This window comes from Nanorana parkeri, unplaced genomic scaffold, assembly GCF_000935625.1.
Source record: "Nanorana parkeri isolate BGI_ZX_2015 unplaced genomic scaffold, ASM93562v1 scaffold2569, whole genome shotgun sequence".
Taxonomy (NCBI): Eukaryota; Metazoa; Chordata; class Amphibia; order Anura; family Dicroglossidae; genus Nanorana; species Nanorana parkeri.
This window is the reverse complement of record NW_017308837.1, coordinates 41,368-59,843: the sequence shown is the minus strand read 5'-3', so window position 1 is coordinate 59,843 and position 18,476 is coordinate 41,368. Positions and strand designations below refer to the sequence as shown.

Sequence of the window (18,476 nt, the reverse complement as noted above, 5' to 3'; positions counted from 1 at the left end):
CACCATTACACCAATATTACACCAGTCAGCTGGTACCTTCCCAGTCAATTTAGGAACAATGGCCTAGCTATTATCGTACTTAGCTCTTTAAGCACCCATGGGTGCAAATTATCTGGTCCTGAGAATTTATTCACATTAAATGAGTGGCGAACCCTAGCTTCCATCAATAACAGTAGTATTTTTCTCCCAGTGCTACACAGGTTCTTCTTGTGTTCTTTAAACCTGTCGCTTTCCCTAGTAAATACTGTGGAGAAGAATGCATTTAACACTTTGACCATCTCCCTTTCATTTTTAAATCAACCTCCTATTCTCATCCTTTATGGGACCCACCTGTTCCTTTCTTACCTTTTTATTAGTTATGTATTGAAATTAAAAAAAAATTTCGTTTGCTAACTGTGGCAATCATTTTTTTATATTTTATCTTAGCTGCCCGGATTTAACTTTTACATTTTCTATTGCATTCCTTGTAGTTATGGAAGGCCAGTGCTGTCCTTTCCATTTTAAATGCCTGTTTCTTCTTATTGTTTACATTCTGATTCAGACAGGCAGATTTAGCTGTTATTTTTATATTTTTGTTGCCCAATGGTATGCACTGGCTAATGCTATTGTTTAGTATTGGGCTCAAAATTTCCACTCGCCTGCTCGAATTTGGAGAGTCACAGACCGCAAGCCTCACATGTGGGAGCAGCTGCTCCTGGCCGGGCTGTCTGTGCTTTCAGCTGCAGCTCTTCACTGAACTCCGGCTGAAAACGAAGTGATTAGTAAGGTCTGCAGCAGACCTTACTAATCACCACTAGATCACCAGGGATTGTGCCTGCTCGCCTCCTCCCTGCAGAAAGGCAAGCAAAGGGGGGCATTGTTTTATTTTACATGATGTGGGGGGGAGGGAGGGGGCAGGGAACAGTGGGACTTCTCTGTGTCATTACCCATATCAGCCCTCCCCTTCAAGTTATCGGACCAATCCCTGCTGACCCTGTTTCAAGTCCTCCTTTGCATGGCCACACATATCAGCCCTCCCCTTCAAGTTATCGGACCAATCCCTGCTGACTCTGCTTCAAGCCTTCATTTGCATGACCAATAGGAAGGTGTTGGTTTGGGCGGGTTGTTCAAACTGTTGTGTATAAAAGTGTGTGTGTGCATTCAATAAAGCAGATCCCTGTTGGAACTTACATACAGCCTGCCTGGTGTTTGTTCTGAGCTGGATTCGAACGGCACATAGCTGTAGTTCGAATCCCGGATTATCTGACGATCGAAGGATCAGACGTTGAGGTCTGACATCTGATTCATTAGTAGCAGAGGAGTGCCGGGAGAGTGGAACCGAGCGAGCAGGGGCTCGTTACACTCAGGAAATTAAATTTTGACCCTCGGCCTTGTATAACCTTAAAGCAACCCCACTTCATCTCCTTTTTAAAGTTTAGTGTTGTCACTTGTCGCTGTTACCCAAGTTTCCCTGAGTTGCTTTGTTTGCAATCAGCTCTGTATTATTTGATATTATTAGATCTGGGGATTATTAGATCTGGGACTTCTACCATCTGTTCCATGTAAACATATATTCTAGGACTAACTTATGTAGCTGCATCATCTTCTGTGTATGGTGAGCGAGTTGTTCCAACAACTGTAGAAAGCAGGGATCTTTCAAGTCTTAATTGGAGTTCTGCAGGGATGCACATGTGGCCTCTACGTCAGGGCAGGCAGTGGTAATGCATTTCTTTGGCACCAAGTAAAGATATGCCATTATCAGTTGAGAGGGAAATTGTGCAGTTGAGGTTCCCAAATTTGTAAGTTCTACTGAGACTCTTCCCCACTGTACTATAGACAGAGTCTTGGCCCCAATCCACTTGCCTTTTAGTTCAAGGTTGCGTGTTGACTCTATTGTGACAGTGGTTTCTTGTAGTTTTCATCTAACTCCCACCAGAAGTGGACACACAATCTCTTGCAAGGGGAGGTATAGTCAACCAATGGCAAGGTGGAACCCTTTTAGTCTTTTGGTTATTCTGCATCTGGTGGATGTGACAGGAGTCAGGAAGTCTTTGTAGTTGACCCTGTGACAGTCAGCTCACAAAGGGTTTTTTTTTTTTTTTTAGTAGACACCTCCTTAAGTAGTCATGCAATATCTAATTCCCCCAGGGCATTCATTACACTGAAACGTTTTGGGAAGCAGTATTTTGGGCCACTACTGCCCCAATGAGCTCAATAGTCTGTTCAAAGACCTGAATGGTCATCCAACCTACCAATCCAATCCTACCACCAGGATAGGCAGATTATTGTCAGCTTTCAGATTAAACCATGAGTTATCCAAAGTCGGTGACTGTTTGTAGTGCAACTTATAAAAGGCATAGTCTTATCGTATACAGGTTAAACACAGAGGGAGAAGGGGTTATGTACAGGTCACATACACTGGTGTTTACTTATGTAAAATGGGGAGAGTATCTGGTTAAAGGGACCAGATGAGACAATATTTCTTTCGGATTTTCTGTTTTTAATATTGAAGAATTGTCACAATTCTCAACTTACCTGTATCAATCGCGGGGGTTCTCGCACTCGCAGCATGTCGGTAATTGGCACTCTTGTCAGTGAGTTGTTTCCTATAACTTCCTCGTGTTAAAATAGTGAGGCCTCTTGCACATATTTAATGGCATCCTTACATCAAAATGGCAGCACTGGAGTACTTCCTGTTATAGACAGGATCCACATCCCTTCTGCCACACCTCCTGACATCACTTCCTGTTTGATCACTATAAAGCTGCAAGGTTGCAGAGAGAAAGTGCTCAGCTGTTTCAGAGCTATCCACAGTGTGTTCCAGTTGCTAGCCATGTAATTCCGTTACCTGACCTGTGCTTCGTTTATCAAGTTTGATCCTTTGCTGCTTGTCCTGAACTTATGCTTCATTTGACTATGATTATTGGAATTACCTTTTGTACCACGTATTTGGAATCTGTGCCTGATTCTTCTCCTGCGTACGCTATCCCAATGTGTGTGCCCCTGCTATTGGGCTCTGCATATCCAATTACTGAGATTTTTCAACCATATTGAAAAATATGGCACTTTCTCAGTTCTGGCACAGGGCAGTTCAATCAGGCAGATCTTACAGGTGACAGTGTGTTTAACCCCTTTGTGACTGACAGTGTACGTCTCCAGCATCGGGGCTGTTTAAACAGACTCTGGTTAAACTTCTATAGTCCCGTGAAGCGGCCGCCCGACACCCCCTCCTACGGGCCCGGGGCTGGCTTCGGTGGTGTCTGCGGGGAGCTGGGGAAGAGATGGACGAACCTCCATTCATCGATCCCCTCCCCGTTCTATGGGATTTAGCAATCAAAGTAAAGTTTAAAAAAAAAAAGTTTTTAAAATTAAATAAAATAAATCTAAAAATAATTTGTTAGAAATGTTTAAAGTCCCCCGCCACTGCGAGCATGCGTGTCGCCACGTAAACACGCGTCGGGTGCTTCTATGTATGAAAACGACGAACGCGCTATCGCAGTGGGTATCGCAGCGCACGCCGGAGTGAGAGCAATAATTCTAGAGCCAGTATTTTTGGGTATCTCTAAATTGATGACCTGTGGGGGCTTTCAAAGCGTTGTCTATGGACTTTTTGGGGTAGTGACGTTTGTTGCCATTTCACGGAAGCACACAATTTTTAACCTTGGCATGTTGGGTATCTATTTACTCGTTGTAACCTCATCTTTTATATTGTATTTAAAAAATTGGTATTTTATCGTGTTTTGGGGCATTTAAGTACATTTTTTACTAAATATTGGGGTTTGATAAGAAGTTGCGCTAATATCGTGCAACATAAACATTTGTATATGCAAACATTTTATTCTATACGGTCTTGGCTTTCAGAAAATATATAATTTTTGGGGGTTTTAAGTAATTTCCAGGCCTAAAATATGGAATATAACCTGGGTGCAAAAAATTAAAAAAAAGGCCTCAGTCATGAAGGGGTTAAGGAGTTCTATTTAAAGCGGTACCTTTTGCTGCCATAAAGTGACCTCACCACAGGGTGCTGCGCTGGAGATACAGAATGCAAGAATGCACCAAACCATATACAGGGTGGAACAGGGTCCTTCCCAACACTTGCAGTAGTCTCCAGGAATATTCTGTTCTGTCCTTGCTAATCTGGAACCTTTCCCTGCACTAGGGCTATCTCTACCTAGCCAGTGTGTGATGAAATCAAGTGATATTAAAGTGACACTAAACTCAGGATTTCAATCTTAAAAAAAGCATTCAAGTACCTTACTTATTAACATAAATTTAGCTTATTTGTGTATCGCTCAACTGTAAATCCTCAAATCATCTCTGAATTCATGCTGACGAATCTCGTTTAGTTTACTAATTTGTATTGAGATTGTAGTACATCACAGGAGTGAGCTTGGAGTAGTGGCTGCTTTACAACAGACACAGGGAACAAGGGGAACAAACGTTGCACCCTCCAGAAGGAAGGACAGTGTTGTGACAGACCTAGGGCTGCAGAGATTTATTGCCCTGGAGAACTTTGTTTGCTTTGTGTGTTTTCCTGTTTAATATTTTATCTAGAGAGAGAGAGCAGGTCACTATTTGACTTGATTTGAACCATCCGGGCTTCCATCTTGTTTGGATATCATCTCTGCTAAATGTAATTTTGTGAAGGCAGCAGGCTCTCTGGAGTGGCCATTGTTTAGGTTGATGTGATCAAGCTCTCATCTAATTAAGGAATTCCAATGTGGCACCCGGCTGTCTAGGGGTGGGAACTGTTCAATGTAACACACTAAACTCTGTGTGCTTTCTTCAATAAACCAGTTCATGTTTCCACTACAAAGTCAATGTTGCCTGATTCTTGGGGTAAGCCCATGCTATATTCACTTGCTTCTGGTTCCAGCACCCAGGGAACATATCCAGTCGGGGTATCAGGGAGTCCGTCACAAATGTCAGCATGAATTCAGCGATGTCTTCAAAGGAGTGACCTTTTTTCCTTTAGATGTAGGTATACTGCCGAATCCTGACCAGAGGGTTTTGCTCTTCTAAGCTGTGCCATATGCTAGTGTAGCTGCTGTTTTGTTTCACCGACATACAATTCTGATCACTCCTCACTGCACTGAACTGCATACACAATGTTGTTCATGGTTTAAAGCAGACAGGGATGTGATGTTTTTTTAAAAACCCTTCTGAGTTTCTCAGACACCCCAGCTACATACGGGATGACCAAATTCTTCCGTTTGTCATGCTTTTCACCCTCACTGGTATTCTCTGCATTCTTTCCTCTCCTTTTTTCTGTATTGACCAAAGCCCAGTCTGGATACCCGCAAGTTTTAAGAGGCCCCCTGAGGTGTTTGAATTCCTTTATCTTGGCCTCTGTTCTGGTGGGAATTTTCTCTGCCTGGTGGTGTAGAGTTCTGATGACTCCCAATTTGTGGTCTAAAGGGTGGTGGGAGTAAAATAGCAGGTACTGGTCCGTGTGTGTTGGTTTTCGGTAGACCTCTATTTCCACCCTCCTTCCCTCTTCTAATGTTACTAAACAATCCAAAAAACCCAGTTTTATGTTTTGCATATCTTCCAGCGTAAACTTGATGTTATGTGAGTTGATATGGTCAGTGAAAGCCTGTAACTCTTGTTTGTGAATCTTAACCCAAGTCTCATCCACATATCTGAACCAATGCCTGGGTGTAATTCCCTTGAAGGTGATCAGGGCCTCTTCCTTTATTCCTTTGTGAATCTTCCTTTATCAGTAGGCAGGATGGTGATACTCTTGTCTTTCTTCAGGGATGTGATCACCCTCCTTACTTGTGTAGTCAGGTTTGACGGAGGTGGTTTGGCACTGGCCAGGGCTACAGACACTTTTAGGCGAAGTTGTTCAGCCTCACCCTGTGACACTTTGTTACTGTGGATCGAGGCCTCAGTGGCTAAGATAATATCCACTACAGGGATGGCTCTTGGTGTGATTGTGAAATTCAACCCTTTAGCAAGGACATCCATCTCGGGCTGGGTGAGAACCCTGTCTGAAAGGTTCTCCACCCATTCCTCTTTGTTCTGCAATTTACCCCTTTTCTCCTTCTCCCTCCAAGTTATTTCCTCCCTAGTATGGCTGTTTCCAGTTCGGGATAACAAAATGGAGAACTTCTTCTTCTGTTGCCTCTTCTTGCCCTTAGTGTGTTGAGCTAGCTGTGCTTGTACCATGAAATCTGTTACTGTCCTCCAAATATCAGCAGGTAGCTGAAAAATCAGGTTCCCTTCTAGTTGATTGATAATATGTTTTAAGGCATCAACTGTGAAATGGGTCTGCCATACACGTTCATTTAGCAATTGTTTCTGGGCCTTATGTAGTATCATATAATTTTTTGTACAAGTCATTCTGAATTGAGAAAGCCGGTTGGATAACCAGTGAAACGTCTTCAAGAAGAATACAGCAAGTCCAGTTGCCTTGACTTTTTTATTTTTACAGATAGAGCTGAGTGATCCACAAATAAACTACATTTTTGTTAATAGTTAAGGTACTTGAATACATTTTTAACAGATGTAATGATATTTTTTTTATATCTGATATGTAATTCATAATTTCCTGTCAGCTCCATGTCAGCACACAATGTGTTAATCCCACTCTCCTCTCCTTTAACAGGATTGTAACTAATAAATTCGACCCCTCCCCAAGTGCTCACTTTCCTTTATGACCCTCAATATATTAGGTCCCTCAATTAGTGCCCAAGGTAATAGCAAGGAGAGGACACAGCATAAGAAGGAGTTTGGTATGGTGAGGCCTCAGGACAACCTCCTGAAATCCTCCAGAGATCCTCCCACTCTGGACGCCGCCGGTACGCGTGGGGCCGTTTTCCAGCCATTCAGTGGAACGACCCCACGCATACCGGTGGGCACTAATTGAGAGACCATACCACTACTACCCCTTCTGCACAGCCTCTGATTCAGGCCTCCTTCACTCTGGGAATACGCCCGGCGTTCTGGTGTGCGCACTTGTTGACTCCACACTGAGGGGATCACCTCCTCCTCCTGATGAAGCGCCTATTGGCGCGAAACACGTTGAGCATTGTGTTATCACCCACTAATTTGGTTCCAATCAGAGGTTTTCACCAATATGTAATGGATTGTCTTCTCTTTTGATTTGTGCATGTCCTTCCATTGTATTTATTAGAACAATCATGTTATCATATCCTCTATCATGCCTAATATAACCTCGATCTTGGAACATAGTGGGTGTTAGGAGGTTTTCTCTCTCTCTCTCTCTCTCTCTCTCTCTCTCTTTTGTGTTTCTTTTTTAAACAATATATCATCAATTTGATGTTTTTTATAAAAACTTTTTGTATAATAAATAATCTATATCAAAATCTCTTTTTGGAGCTTATTGGCCTTGTCAATTGGCGCTAAAAACCCCCATCTTTTCCTTTCTTTTTTGCTATTGTTACTTGCCAGGGGTTGGCACCTGATTACTCAGGATCTGTGCACCACAACAAATGTATTCTAATTGGTTATAGTCTTGCACCTAAACGGCCCAATTCTGTATGTTTTGCCGGCATCTGTCAAAATGCCATTATGTGGCGGGAGTTGGCAGGGAGCGGATGGGATTTAAAAAAAATAATTTCTATTTATTTTTTATTGTTTTATTTCATCGTTGTCGTGGACAATGCTGGACGTTGTGATTGACCATGGATTAGGTCGCTGGATCCATTTTTTGGGTTTTTGTTTTAAATAAAAGACTTGTCAAAAACATGTCTTTTGGTTTTTTTCCAATTAAAGGATTTTAACAAAAGTCTGGACTTTTCAATAACTATTTTATTTAACCCTTTAGTGAATGGGTAGGGGTACAAGTACCCCTTACTCATTCACAAGGGAGGGGGGCAGCATCTGGGTGCCCCCTTAATTAAAGGGGTACCCCAATGCAAATAAGCCCCCTTGCCTGCAGACCCCCACAACCACCGGGTCCCAGTGCCGAGGGCATGTGGCCTGGTGTGGGAGGGAAGGGGGGTGGCGCTCGCTCGTTCCAGCCCTGCCAGGCCTATTCTCAGATCAAGGGTCTGGTATGGAATTTTAGGAGGGACCCCAAGTTTCCCCCCCCCATTTTTGGGGGTGGGGTTCCTCCTTAAAATTCCTACCAGACCTTAAGGGCCTGATGACTTTAAGGGGGAACCCCACACACTTTTTTTTCACATGGGGTCCCTTCTCACTATTCCTACTAGACCTTAAGGGCCTGGTATGACTTTTAGGGGGATCCTCACACTTTTTTTTTGTTTTCTTTTACACGGTGGTCCTCCCAAATATTCCTTCCAGACCTTAAGGGTCTGGTATGACTTTTAGGGGGAACCCTACGCTTTTTTTAAAAAAAAATGGTCCCTCCTAACATTCCTACCAGACCTAAAGGGTCTTGTATTGTTTGGGAGGGGGAACTGCACACTTTAAAAGTAAAAAAAAAAAAAGGAATTTTTTTTTTTGTTAGAAATGTCAGTTTTGCTGCAGCAGGTTCTATACATCCTACAGATCCGCCACTTCATAGGCCGGTTAAGGGGACCCCCTAGGCATGATATTTGAAGGAATTTTTCATTTTTATTCCTACCCTTTAAATCCCCCAGGGCAGTACCCGGACCCCCATACACCTTTTATGGCCAATAACTTGCATATAAGCATTCTTAAAGGGGACAATTATTTTCGAAAGTTCAACCCCCATTGACTTGCATTAGGTACGAGTTCGTATTTTGGCCGTTCGGGTTTTCGAATACGAACCGAATACGAGGGTGCTCGGCCCATCACTACTGACGACAGCAGTGGTGGAAGATCTCAGTAAATCTGAGATTTTCGATATCCTCAAGAACATCAACCTGTCATCCGCGTTTTTCGCTGAAGCCTCCGTTGACATGATAAAATCATTGTCCCGGGTGATGAAGGCAGCTGTTACCGGTAGATGGGCCCTCTGGCTCAGACCATGTGTGGCGGACCCATCTTCGAAGTAGGGGTGGTCTAAGATACCTTTTTAAGGCCCATACCTATTTGGAAATAAGCTTGATACTGCCATTGCAAAAGCTACTGGCGTTAAGTCAGGATTTATTCCTCAATCTCGGAGGCTAATGAGCCAAAAGAATGCCTTTTTCTGGAAAACTTTGCAGGATCAGAATGAGGAAGCAAGAAGTTAGGAATATCGAGCGGCGTTTCAGGCTTTTATGGCCTTCCGAGAGCTGATTCGCGGGCAGGCAGTCTTACTTCAGATGGACAATTTAACGGCTGTAGCGTATGTGAAGAGACAGGCACTCGGAGTCAGTCCCTACTTTGAGAGGGAGCACCAATCCTGTATTGGGCCCAAAGCAATCTTCTCCACTTATCGGCTCTGTACATTCCCAGTGTTCAGAACTATCAGGCGGATTTTCTGTCAAGGGTGGACTTCGACAACAACGAGTGGTCTCTGCACCTACGAGTGTTTCAGGAACTGACGGAATGGGCTTTTCTGCCAGAGGTAGACCTTTTTGCCTCGTCCACCAACACAAAGTTGGAGAGGCATGCCTGGATATCGCCTTGGACCTTCCGGACGGCTTATGCTTTCCCTCCTGTTCCTTTGACCCTGAAATTTTTGAAGAGGCTGAGGTTGGAGAAGGTATGGATACTGGCAGTGCTCCCAGACTGGCCCAAGAGGCCAAGGCATCCCCTCCGCCAGCTGGCGGTGGGACCATCGCTTCCTATTCCACGGGTACAGAACCTTCTCTCCCAAGGTCCGATTCCCCATTCAGCCCCGGAGAGGCTTTGCCTGATGGCATGGATATTGAAAGGTGCCTGCTCCAGGAGTTAGGCTGCTCGGTGAAAGTGGTTGACACTTTGTTGCTTTCAAGAAAAGCCACTACTAACAAAATATAACAGAATTTGGCTTAAGTTTCAGGACTTTTCTTCCACTGAAGGTTTTTCGTCTGTGGCGCCTCGAGTGATTCATGTTCTAGAATTTCTACAGGAAGGGCTTAGATATGGACTTGAGCCTAGCAACACTTAAAAGTCACGGATCAGCCATCTCGGCCTTCACGGGTGTACAGTGGGCATCTGAGTCTCTAATTGTACAATTTTTCAAAGCAGTTATATGGATGAGACCACCTAGAAAGCTTCTCTTTCCAAAGTGGGACCTTCCATTAGTACTTGACTATTTGGCTTTGGAAAAATTCACAGAAGAGACTTCTCTTTGGCTGCTAACACTGAAAACGGCCTTTTTGATTGCTGTAACCTCTGGCAGGAGGGTCTCAGAAGTTGCGGCTTTGGGTTATAAAGAACCATTTAGCACCTTCTTGCCGGATAGAGTAGATTCTAATACCAATGTTGGGGTTTGTCCCTAAAGTGGCATCCAATTCTCATTTCAAACAGGAAATTGTGTTGCCGTCTTTTCTCTTGGAGGATTCTGCAAGCTTGCACCGACTGGATGTTGGAAGTACGCAGAGGGCGTACATTGATGCTACATCCACCCTCAGGTCCACGTACCACATCTTTATTGTGCCGGCTGGACCCAGGAAAGGTTCTAAAGCTTCCGGCCGCCTCATTGCATCTTGGATGGTGAAGACTATTGATTTGGCTTATTCAGCTAAGGGTTTGGCAACACCAAAGGACGTGATGATACATTCACAAGGAGTATTTCTACATCATGGGCGGCAGCTCATGGCATTCCTCTGGAAACTATCTGCAAAGTAGCCACTTGGTGCATACATTTTTGGCGCACTATTGTGTTGAGCCTGTGGCTCTAACCACTGTTGATTTTAGGCGAAAAATTATTGCCTCAGCTTCTGTGGGTAATTAAAATATTCAGCATTCCCTCCCTGTGCAAGTTATTTACCATTGTGTGCTGACATGGAGCTGACAGGAAAACCGTTTTTTGAGTCTTTCAGGCATTGGTAGGAATACATACAAGTAAAAATATCCTTCTGGCCTCAACAAATTTTTATTGATCAATGGTGTCCATTTATCTTGGTGCTTCTGGGGAAACTGCTTTAAATTTGCAGACACTTTTAGGATTTGAACATTCATCAAAAAGCACGAGCTGCACTTCTCAAATAAATGGTTTAAAAGTAATTTCAAAATTAAAAACCATTGATCGCGCTCTCTTTGCTAAAAATGGCAACATTTCAGTGTCAAAAACAGTCTTGGTGCATACATTTATTGCGCACTATTGTGTTGAGCCTGTGGCTCTAACCACTGTTGATTTTAGGCGAAAAATTATTGCCTCAGCTTCTGTGGGTAATTAAAATATTCAGCATTCCCTCCCTGTGCAAGTTATTTCCCATTGTGTGCTGACATGGAGCTGACAGGAAAACCGGAAAATTGAAGTTCATACTTTCCGCAACGTTGTCTAGTTACGGAACAGTGAGTACTTGGGGAGGGGTCGAATTTATTAGTTACAATCCTGTTAAAGGGGAGGAGAGTGGGGTTAACCCATTGGGTGCTGACATTGAGCTGGACAGGAAAGGAAAATTGCGGTAAGTATTAAGATCAATTTTCCGGTTATTGCAGCTTGAAGGGGCATACCCACTGAATCTGCAGTATACATTTGGGTGCTAAACTTGAAATGAAGATGAATTTTGAATGTCATTTTTTATAATATTTTTGGTATACTTGCATTGGAACAGTGTTTCTCAAAATATATTTGATTTTAGTAACACCAATCTGCAAATGAAATGTTAACATGTGGTTGGTTGAAAAAAATATATAGTTTTAACTATTGTAATTAACTGTTTTTTTTTTTTGTTTTTTTTTACAGATCTGCATTTAACAATGTACCTCCAAAATATCCTGATGTGCTTAACTGCATCCTTTGCTTTATCCACATGCAATCGTGTTTATGTTCATCCATTCAATCTATTTGCGTACACCAAAAGTGAATGTAAATGTATAGAAGCACAAAATTACACATTTGATAAAACAATTATGCCACATTCTATTGAAGAACATATCAAATCACACCCTGAAAGATATGTTGGTTCCTCTGAAAGTTATCTGACCTCACTCATTAATGTTTTGGGTTTTCGAGTCTTTCAGGCATTGGTAGGAATACATACAAGTAACACTATCCTTCTGGCCTCAACAAATTTTTATTGGTCAATGGTGTCCATTTATCTTGGTGCTTCTGGGGAAACTGCTTTAAATTTGCAGACACTTTTAGGATTTGAACATTCATCAAAAAGCACGAGCTGCACTTCTCAAATAAATGGTTTAAAAGTAATTTCAAAATTAAAAACCATTGACCGCGCTCTCTTTGCTAAAAATGGCATTATTTCAGTGTCAAAAACAGTCTGCATATTTGTCTCTCCAAGTGTCCTTATTTCTGAAAACTTTATTGAAGACTTGGCACCATCTGCTGATGATTTGTACATAAGAGCTGTAAACTTCACAAATTCAGCAAGGGCTGTACATTTAATAAATACATTTTTGGATTCTCAACTGCACAGAAAGACAAAATCTGCACTGACATCTTTCGATGAAGCAACCAATTTTATGTACATTAGCCACGTTTCTTATAAAGGTAGGTAAACCTGTTGCCAAGCCCTCACTAAAACAACTGTTTGCATGCACAGTTCACTGTAACCATGTAGATCAAATCTTTAATAATTTATCAATACTGTACATGTGAAAATGATATTTACTGTTTGAAAATACTTCTCTTATCTACAATATGTACTAAATATACAGAAACCCGATTAACTTGACCAGAACCAGCAACTTTATCAGCAGGCTAGCTACATTTAATAATATAAGCTAGGTCACATTGTTTGTGTTTTAGAAAGCACTAAGAAACCCCTACAAACTGATGATTTATTTATTACTTGAAATAGAGAATATTCATGCCCTCTAACTTTCTGAGTTAGGAAAGGGACACCTTCACAATGTATTACACCCCAAATAATAAATTAGATCAATTACCACCTTACTGTGCTAAATAGCTATTCAGTATAAAAAGCAAACAAAAAAAAAACGCACCTCAACTCAATGCACCATCTGCACACTTAGTTCTCCAACATCACCTATGTAATCCCAGTTTCCCAATAGATTTTCAATCCACTTAAAAGCGACACTAAACTCAAAAATTAAATAATAAAATTAAGCTCTATTAGATAATAATTTAATAATGAACTATCTTAAATTTTAATTATTTGCCATTGCTTTAAAAAACGTTTTGTTTCTAGTGTTTCACACCTTCCTGCCAGAGGGTAGCTATTTTTCTACTCCATGGTCTCGCATGTCATGAAAACAGCTGATTCGGATGACTCGGCCCCACTGGAAGTGACACAGTCGAGAAAATTTATATGAATCGAGAACATTTATAGAACACTGACTTTGACACTGTCCGTATTGGTTCCGGTCTGAGGTCTTCCATGCATTCTTCCATTTAGCTCACTTTCAAATTGCCTATATTGGTCTAGATTTTGAAATTCGCCCACCAGTTCCCCGGCAATTCAATTGGCCCACTATTTGAAAAATAATGTGGAGAAAAAATTTCTGTGACACAAGAATGTCTATGCAGGTGGGACGTGAGGGAGAAACTTGTATATGGGCGGAGCACAAGGGGGCCCCATAATCTTGTATTGCCCGGGGGCCCCATGTGTTGTCAGTCCGCCCCTGGTCCCTATGGGAGCTGAAAAGTAGCCACCCTCTGTGCTCACTCCCGCTGAGAACTACAAGAAGACGTGAGCACAAATCAAGCATCCTCACGTCTCCTCTTCTGACTTCTCTCTCCTCCCTCAAATCTCTCCCATGTACAATCTGCCCGCTCTGTTGAAGGTACGCCTGTCTCTGCACCAGAGCCTTATCTGAGAATTGTCTGTGCTTTCTCTCCTACTCCTGGGAGGGGAAGGAACATTGGGGGAGGAATGGGTTTTGATTACAATCGTGTGCTTTGGGAACAGAGCACACCGATTTCCTTCACCACATATCCTATAAAGCATGGCGCGCTCTGTTCCCGAAGCACACGATTGTAATCAGGGACTGTTTCTTCCCCAATGTTCCTTCCCTCACAGAAATCTCATGCACTGCTGCAGGAAAGATGCCGGAAGTCACCGAAGATCGGAGGATTGTCGGGAGCGCGCCCAGCACTTTTTATACATATTGTGGGTGAGATATACTGTACAGTATTATTGTTGTTATTATTTTATACGTATATTAGTAAAGGCGAAGGGGTTTTGCTGGTCTCCCCCTTACCTCTCCTCCCTGCCCCCAGGAAATGAAACATGTGACAAAATAAATAGAAAAGGTAAGTAACTGTAGCCAAGGAGATGCTGAAAAAAACGAAAAATTAAGTATCTTTTGGCCGCCAGCGTGATATGTAAAATAGACAAGGTATATTTAAGCAAGGAGGGGTCACGAACAGGAGGCACTTCCCAGAGAGAATGTGAACATCAGTTGGAATAAGAAATTTGACGGAGGGATGACCCGCAAGCCAAGGGGGTGTTGGTTTGTGTTGTTTTGCTTGTTAAATTGGTGTATTGTTTTTTGTGTTTTCCTTTTTATTCTCTCTTTCTCGGGTTCAGCCCTTCACCAGTTTAACTTGGTAACATCGATAGGTGGGATGGAACCAACATAGGTGAGGAAGTAGTACAAAATGAGTAAAGGATGGTTTTGAATTTACTTACATTGGATGTTCAGGGGCTTAATATTCAGAATAGGAGAGTAAAAGCATTCCAATTTTTTAAAATCAATTCTAAGATTGAACCCCCTCTCTTCTAACCACTTGTTGTGTCCCTGGGTTCTCAATACAGTTTTGGGATAAAACAGTTTGTTCCAAATATTGTGGTCCCCATTGATGATTTTGAAGATTGCAATAAGGTCCTTAATCGCCTCTGTTCTAAGGTGAATACGTTAAGATTTTGAATGTGGTCTGCATAACTCAGGCCTTCAATCCCTTCAATTAATTTTGTAGCCCTTCTCTGAACTCACTCCAGTTCTAGGATGTCCCTCCTGAGAGTCGGTGACCAGAGCATACTGAAGATGGGGCTGAACTAATGATTTATACAGTGGAAGTATCACTCTTTGATCCCTTGCTACAATCCCTCTTTTAATACACGCCAGTATCTTGTTAACTTTGCTGGCTGCTACCTGGCATTTCTTACTATTGCCAAATCTGTGATCTATGAGGTCTTTTTCTATGTCTGACACCCCCCAAGTAGTAGTTCGCTCACATGTTCTTTACTCTCATGTGTATAACCTTATATTTGTCAACATTAAATTGCATTTACCATCTTCTAGCTCATGCCTCAAGATGTCCTTTTGTAGTGTGAATATTACCTGTTCGGAATTTACTGCTATGCAGTATGCCTGTTTTCCTCAGTTTACCGTGAACATTATCGTTCTGTGATCACTTTTTCCCTTACCGCTCCATGTCAGCATACACATGGGATGGCCCCACCTATCTGATCGTAAAGGCTCGTAACTTATCAAAAATGAGCCACCCAGCAGCATCTAGCGTTCCTTTCTATTTCCTCCTCTACAATCTGAGACTAGGAGCTGATTGCTTACCTGGCTGAGGTAAACCTTTGGCGGTTCGCCCTATCTGATATCTCTGGGGAGTTTAGGGTGCAGTCCCCCTGTTCGTCCTAAATGGAAGTGATAGGGGAGCCTCGCTGCTGGTTTTCGAGGCTTGCTGTTGTTCAGTAAGGCTGAATATTATGGAGTGGGTCGCTGGATGACAGTGGCCGGGGCTGTGGTGGAACGCAGGTGCGTTCCACTGTTTTCTCCTCATTGGTCTTCTATGGCTCTGGCTGTCTTTCGGTGGTGTGTTGGAACGCAATTGTGTTCCGGAAATTCCCCGTGGGACGTGATGTCGGCAGCCAGTGATGGACCAGGAAGTGGGGAGGGGAAAGGGGCCGAGGGAGCTGGCGGAGGATTTAAATATCAGTGGTGCATAGGGGACTCCGTTGTCTGGTGAGCCTGGACATCTTGACACCACTGCCGCTTTGCATCTGTCGTTCTGGTGCTTGTATACAGGCATGTGTGGAGACACTGGATTCCGGACTGGTCCTGATTGGAGCAGGCCGGTTATGGGCTGACATGTTGATCATGTGTGTGCTCAGCTGTCTCTCTATCTCTTTTTTCTGCGTACAGCACGATGCCTGCTGATAAGCCAACCCCTCCAAAAGACCAGCATCGACTAAGAAGGTAAGCGACCTCCTACTGTGTGCAGCTGTCGGCCTAATTTGATTTGTACTGATGTCGTCCTGATGTTTGTCATGCTTAGTCAATCCAGGTCAGGCATGGAAAGCTCAAGACTACCTCGGAACAGCCGCAATACCTCCTCCTTCTACCTGTCTAGGGACCATTTGAGGCCCGAATCAGGCAAGGTCGCGCTCGCAAGAATGCTCACAAGCCACAAGAGTTTATGACTCCTCCAAATGTCACCCACCGCATCCAGAGCAGTGCTGAGCTTGTCAAAATGTGGCCCTTCCAGGCAGGACGGCTTGCGAATCCTGCTTTGCTGAGGCCACCAAGGAGAGAGAAAGCGATAACCTACAGGTGATCTCTTTAATGAAGCAAGTATTTCAGGAATACTTAAAGGATTTTGCCGATGTCACTCGTTCTGGGGATCAGCAGGAAACTTCTACCTCAGCTCACGGAAGACGAAGAAGCGAAGAGAATCGTAGAAGAAGCGTAGAATCAGAGAAGAAGCGTAGAATCTTCAAACACATGAAGAAAGAACATTGTTGTTTTCCATTTATTAAAGAGATCAAATATATCATCTTTGAGGAATGGGAGCACGTGGAATTTAAATTGACGCTGTGGAATTGCTTCTCCAAGTTATACCAAATCAAAAAGGAAGAGGTTAAGTACCTCGAAGAATCCCCAGTAGTGGATGCCGTCTTAATGAGGCTGGCAAGACATGTGTATTATGTGGCATTTAGTTATTTAGATTTCGAGTCACTCATTCCCAGCGCAGTGATTTTTGATTATTACTGGCAAGACATGTGACTCTGCCTCTCGATGATGCGGTGACATTCAGGGACATACTGGATAGACTCATGGACCTGGATCTAAACAAGGTGTATTTAGCAGCGGGGGATGGCTGTAAACCAGCAGCCCTAGCAGTGACCTCCCAAGGCTCTTGAGGTCTGGGTGAATGAAGTGGAGTCAGCAATATCCAGTAATCTCAGGAAAGCTGAGATCTTGGATTCTTTGAAGAACATTAAGCTGTCCTTGGGTTTTGTCGCAGAAGCTGCTGTTGACCTAGTCCGATCTATGGGCAGGATCATGCTCTTTTCAGTTACTGGCAGGCGAGCCCTTTACCTTTGACCATGGGTCGCAGAACCAACCTCCAAGCAAGGTTGGTGCAAGATCCCCTTTGAGGGTCAGTCCCTCTTCAGGAACAAGCTGGAAACTGCCATCTCATAGCGACAGGCCAGAAGTCCAGCTTCATTCTGCAAGATCGGCGTCTCCTTCGCCAAAAGACTGCGCTTCAAAGGCCAAGCGCAGAAGTTTAACAGAGACTCAAGATCTTATACGCCCGGGAAGGAGTATCGCAGGCCATGGAGGACCTCAGCGGCCAGAGCCAAGAAAACTCTGTCGACGTCCGGAGAGGACAGCCAGAAGTCCTTTTGAAGTTTTCTTGCCCAATCTGCCTTGTGGGAGCCAGACTAGCCAGGTTCCGGCAGGTTTGGGTGGACAACATAAGGGACCGGTGGGTGGTGACCACCATCTCCGAGGGTCATGCATGGAGATTCCGCAGGTTACCAAGTGTAAGGTTTGTGCCTACCAGGGTTCCTACTGAGGGGCAGCAGCAGCAGAGGACCGTCTTGGAAGCATACGTGCAGACCCTGTTGATACAGGGGGCAGCTGTGGAGGGGACAGGCCAAGAATGTTTCTCTGGGATTTATTCACCGCTATTTCTGGTCCAGAAAAAGAGCGGAGACTGGAGACCTGTAATAGATCCAAGATGGCTCAACAGACACATTCTGAGGGAACACTTCAAGATGCAATCTCTGCCTACAATCTTGAAGATGATACAGCCAGGAGACTGTTTTTTTTTCAAACGATTTAAAAGATGCGTACTTTCATGTACCCGTGCATCCGCACTTCCCGCGTTTCTCGTACATGTACACCTGCCATTCGGCCTCACAACATCACAGAGGGTCTTCACGAAAGTGTTGCTGGCCCTAGTGGATTATCTGAGGGAACTGATAATTCTTCACCATTTGGACGACATCCTGTTACTCAATCAGGATCTGGAAAGATTGCTGACCCATCGGGATCTGGTACTTTCGACCCTCGAAGCCTTTGGATGGCTGATCAATATGGACAAGAGCCATCTGATACCCACACAGGACCTGGTGAATCTGGGATATGGTATGTAGATCTATATCCACTCCTGTTCATTCATAATTGTGGTTTTAGTAAACATACTATATTCTCAAGTTATCAATGAACAGGAACCACTCATAGAGGATTCCTGTTCATTGAGGACTCTGTGTTCTCAATCTCTTTTTTCTATTTTAAAAGGGAAATATCAGGGGTCTGTTTAGACCCCTAATATTTCCCTGAAGCCCCTACAAGTAAAGTAA

The 18,476-nt window shown here is 43.4% G+C and overlaps 1 protein-coding gene across 1 annotated transcript; it reads right to left on the bottom strand.

Annotated features, from left to right (window-relative positions):
* Positions 1–5,131: 5,131 nt before the first annotated feature.
* LOC108801941 lies at positions 5,132–6,150 on the bottom strand (the record flags this gene model as incomplete). Its single annotated transcript, XM_018573847.1, has 2 exons — positions 5,810–6,150; positions 5,132–5,693 (listed from the first exon to the last, which is right to left on the bottom strand). Coding segments are annotated over exons 1-2 (903 nt in total), but the record flags the coding sequence as incomplete, so codon positions are not given.
* Positions 6,151–18,476: the final 12,326 nt, after the last annotated feature.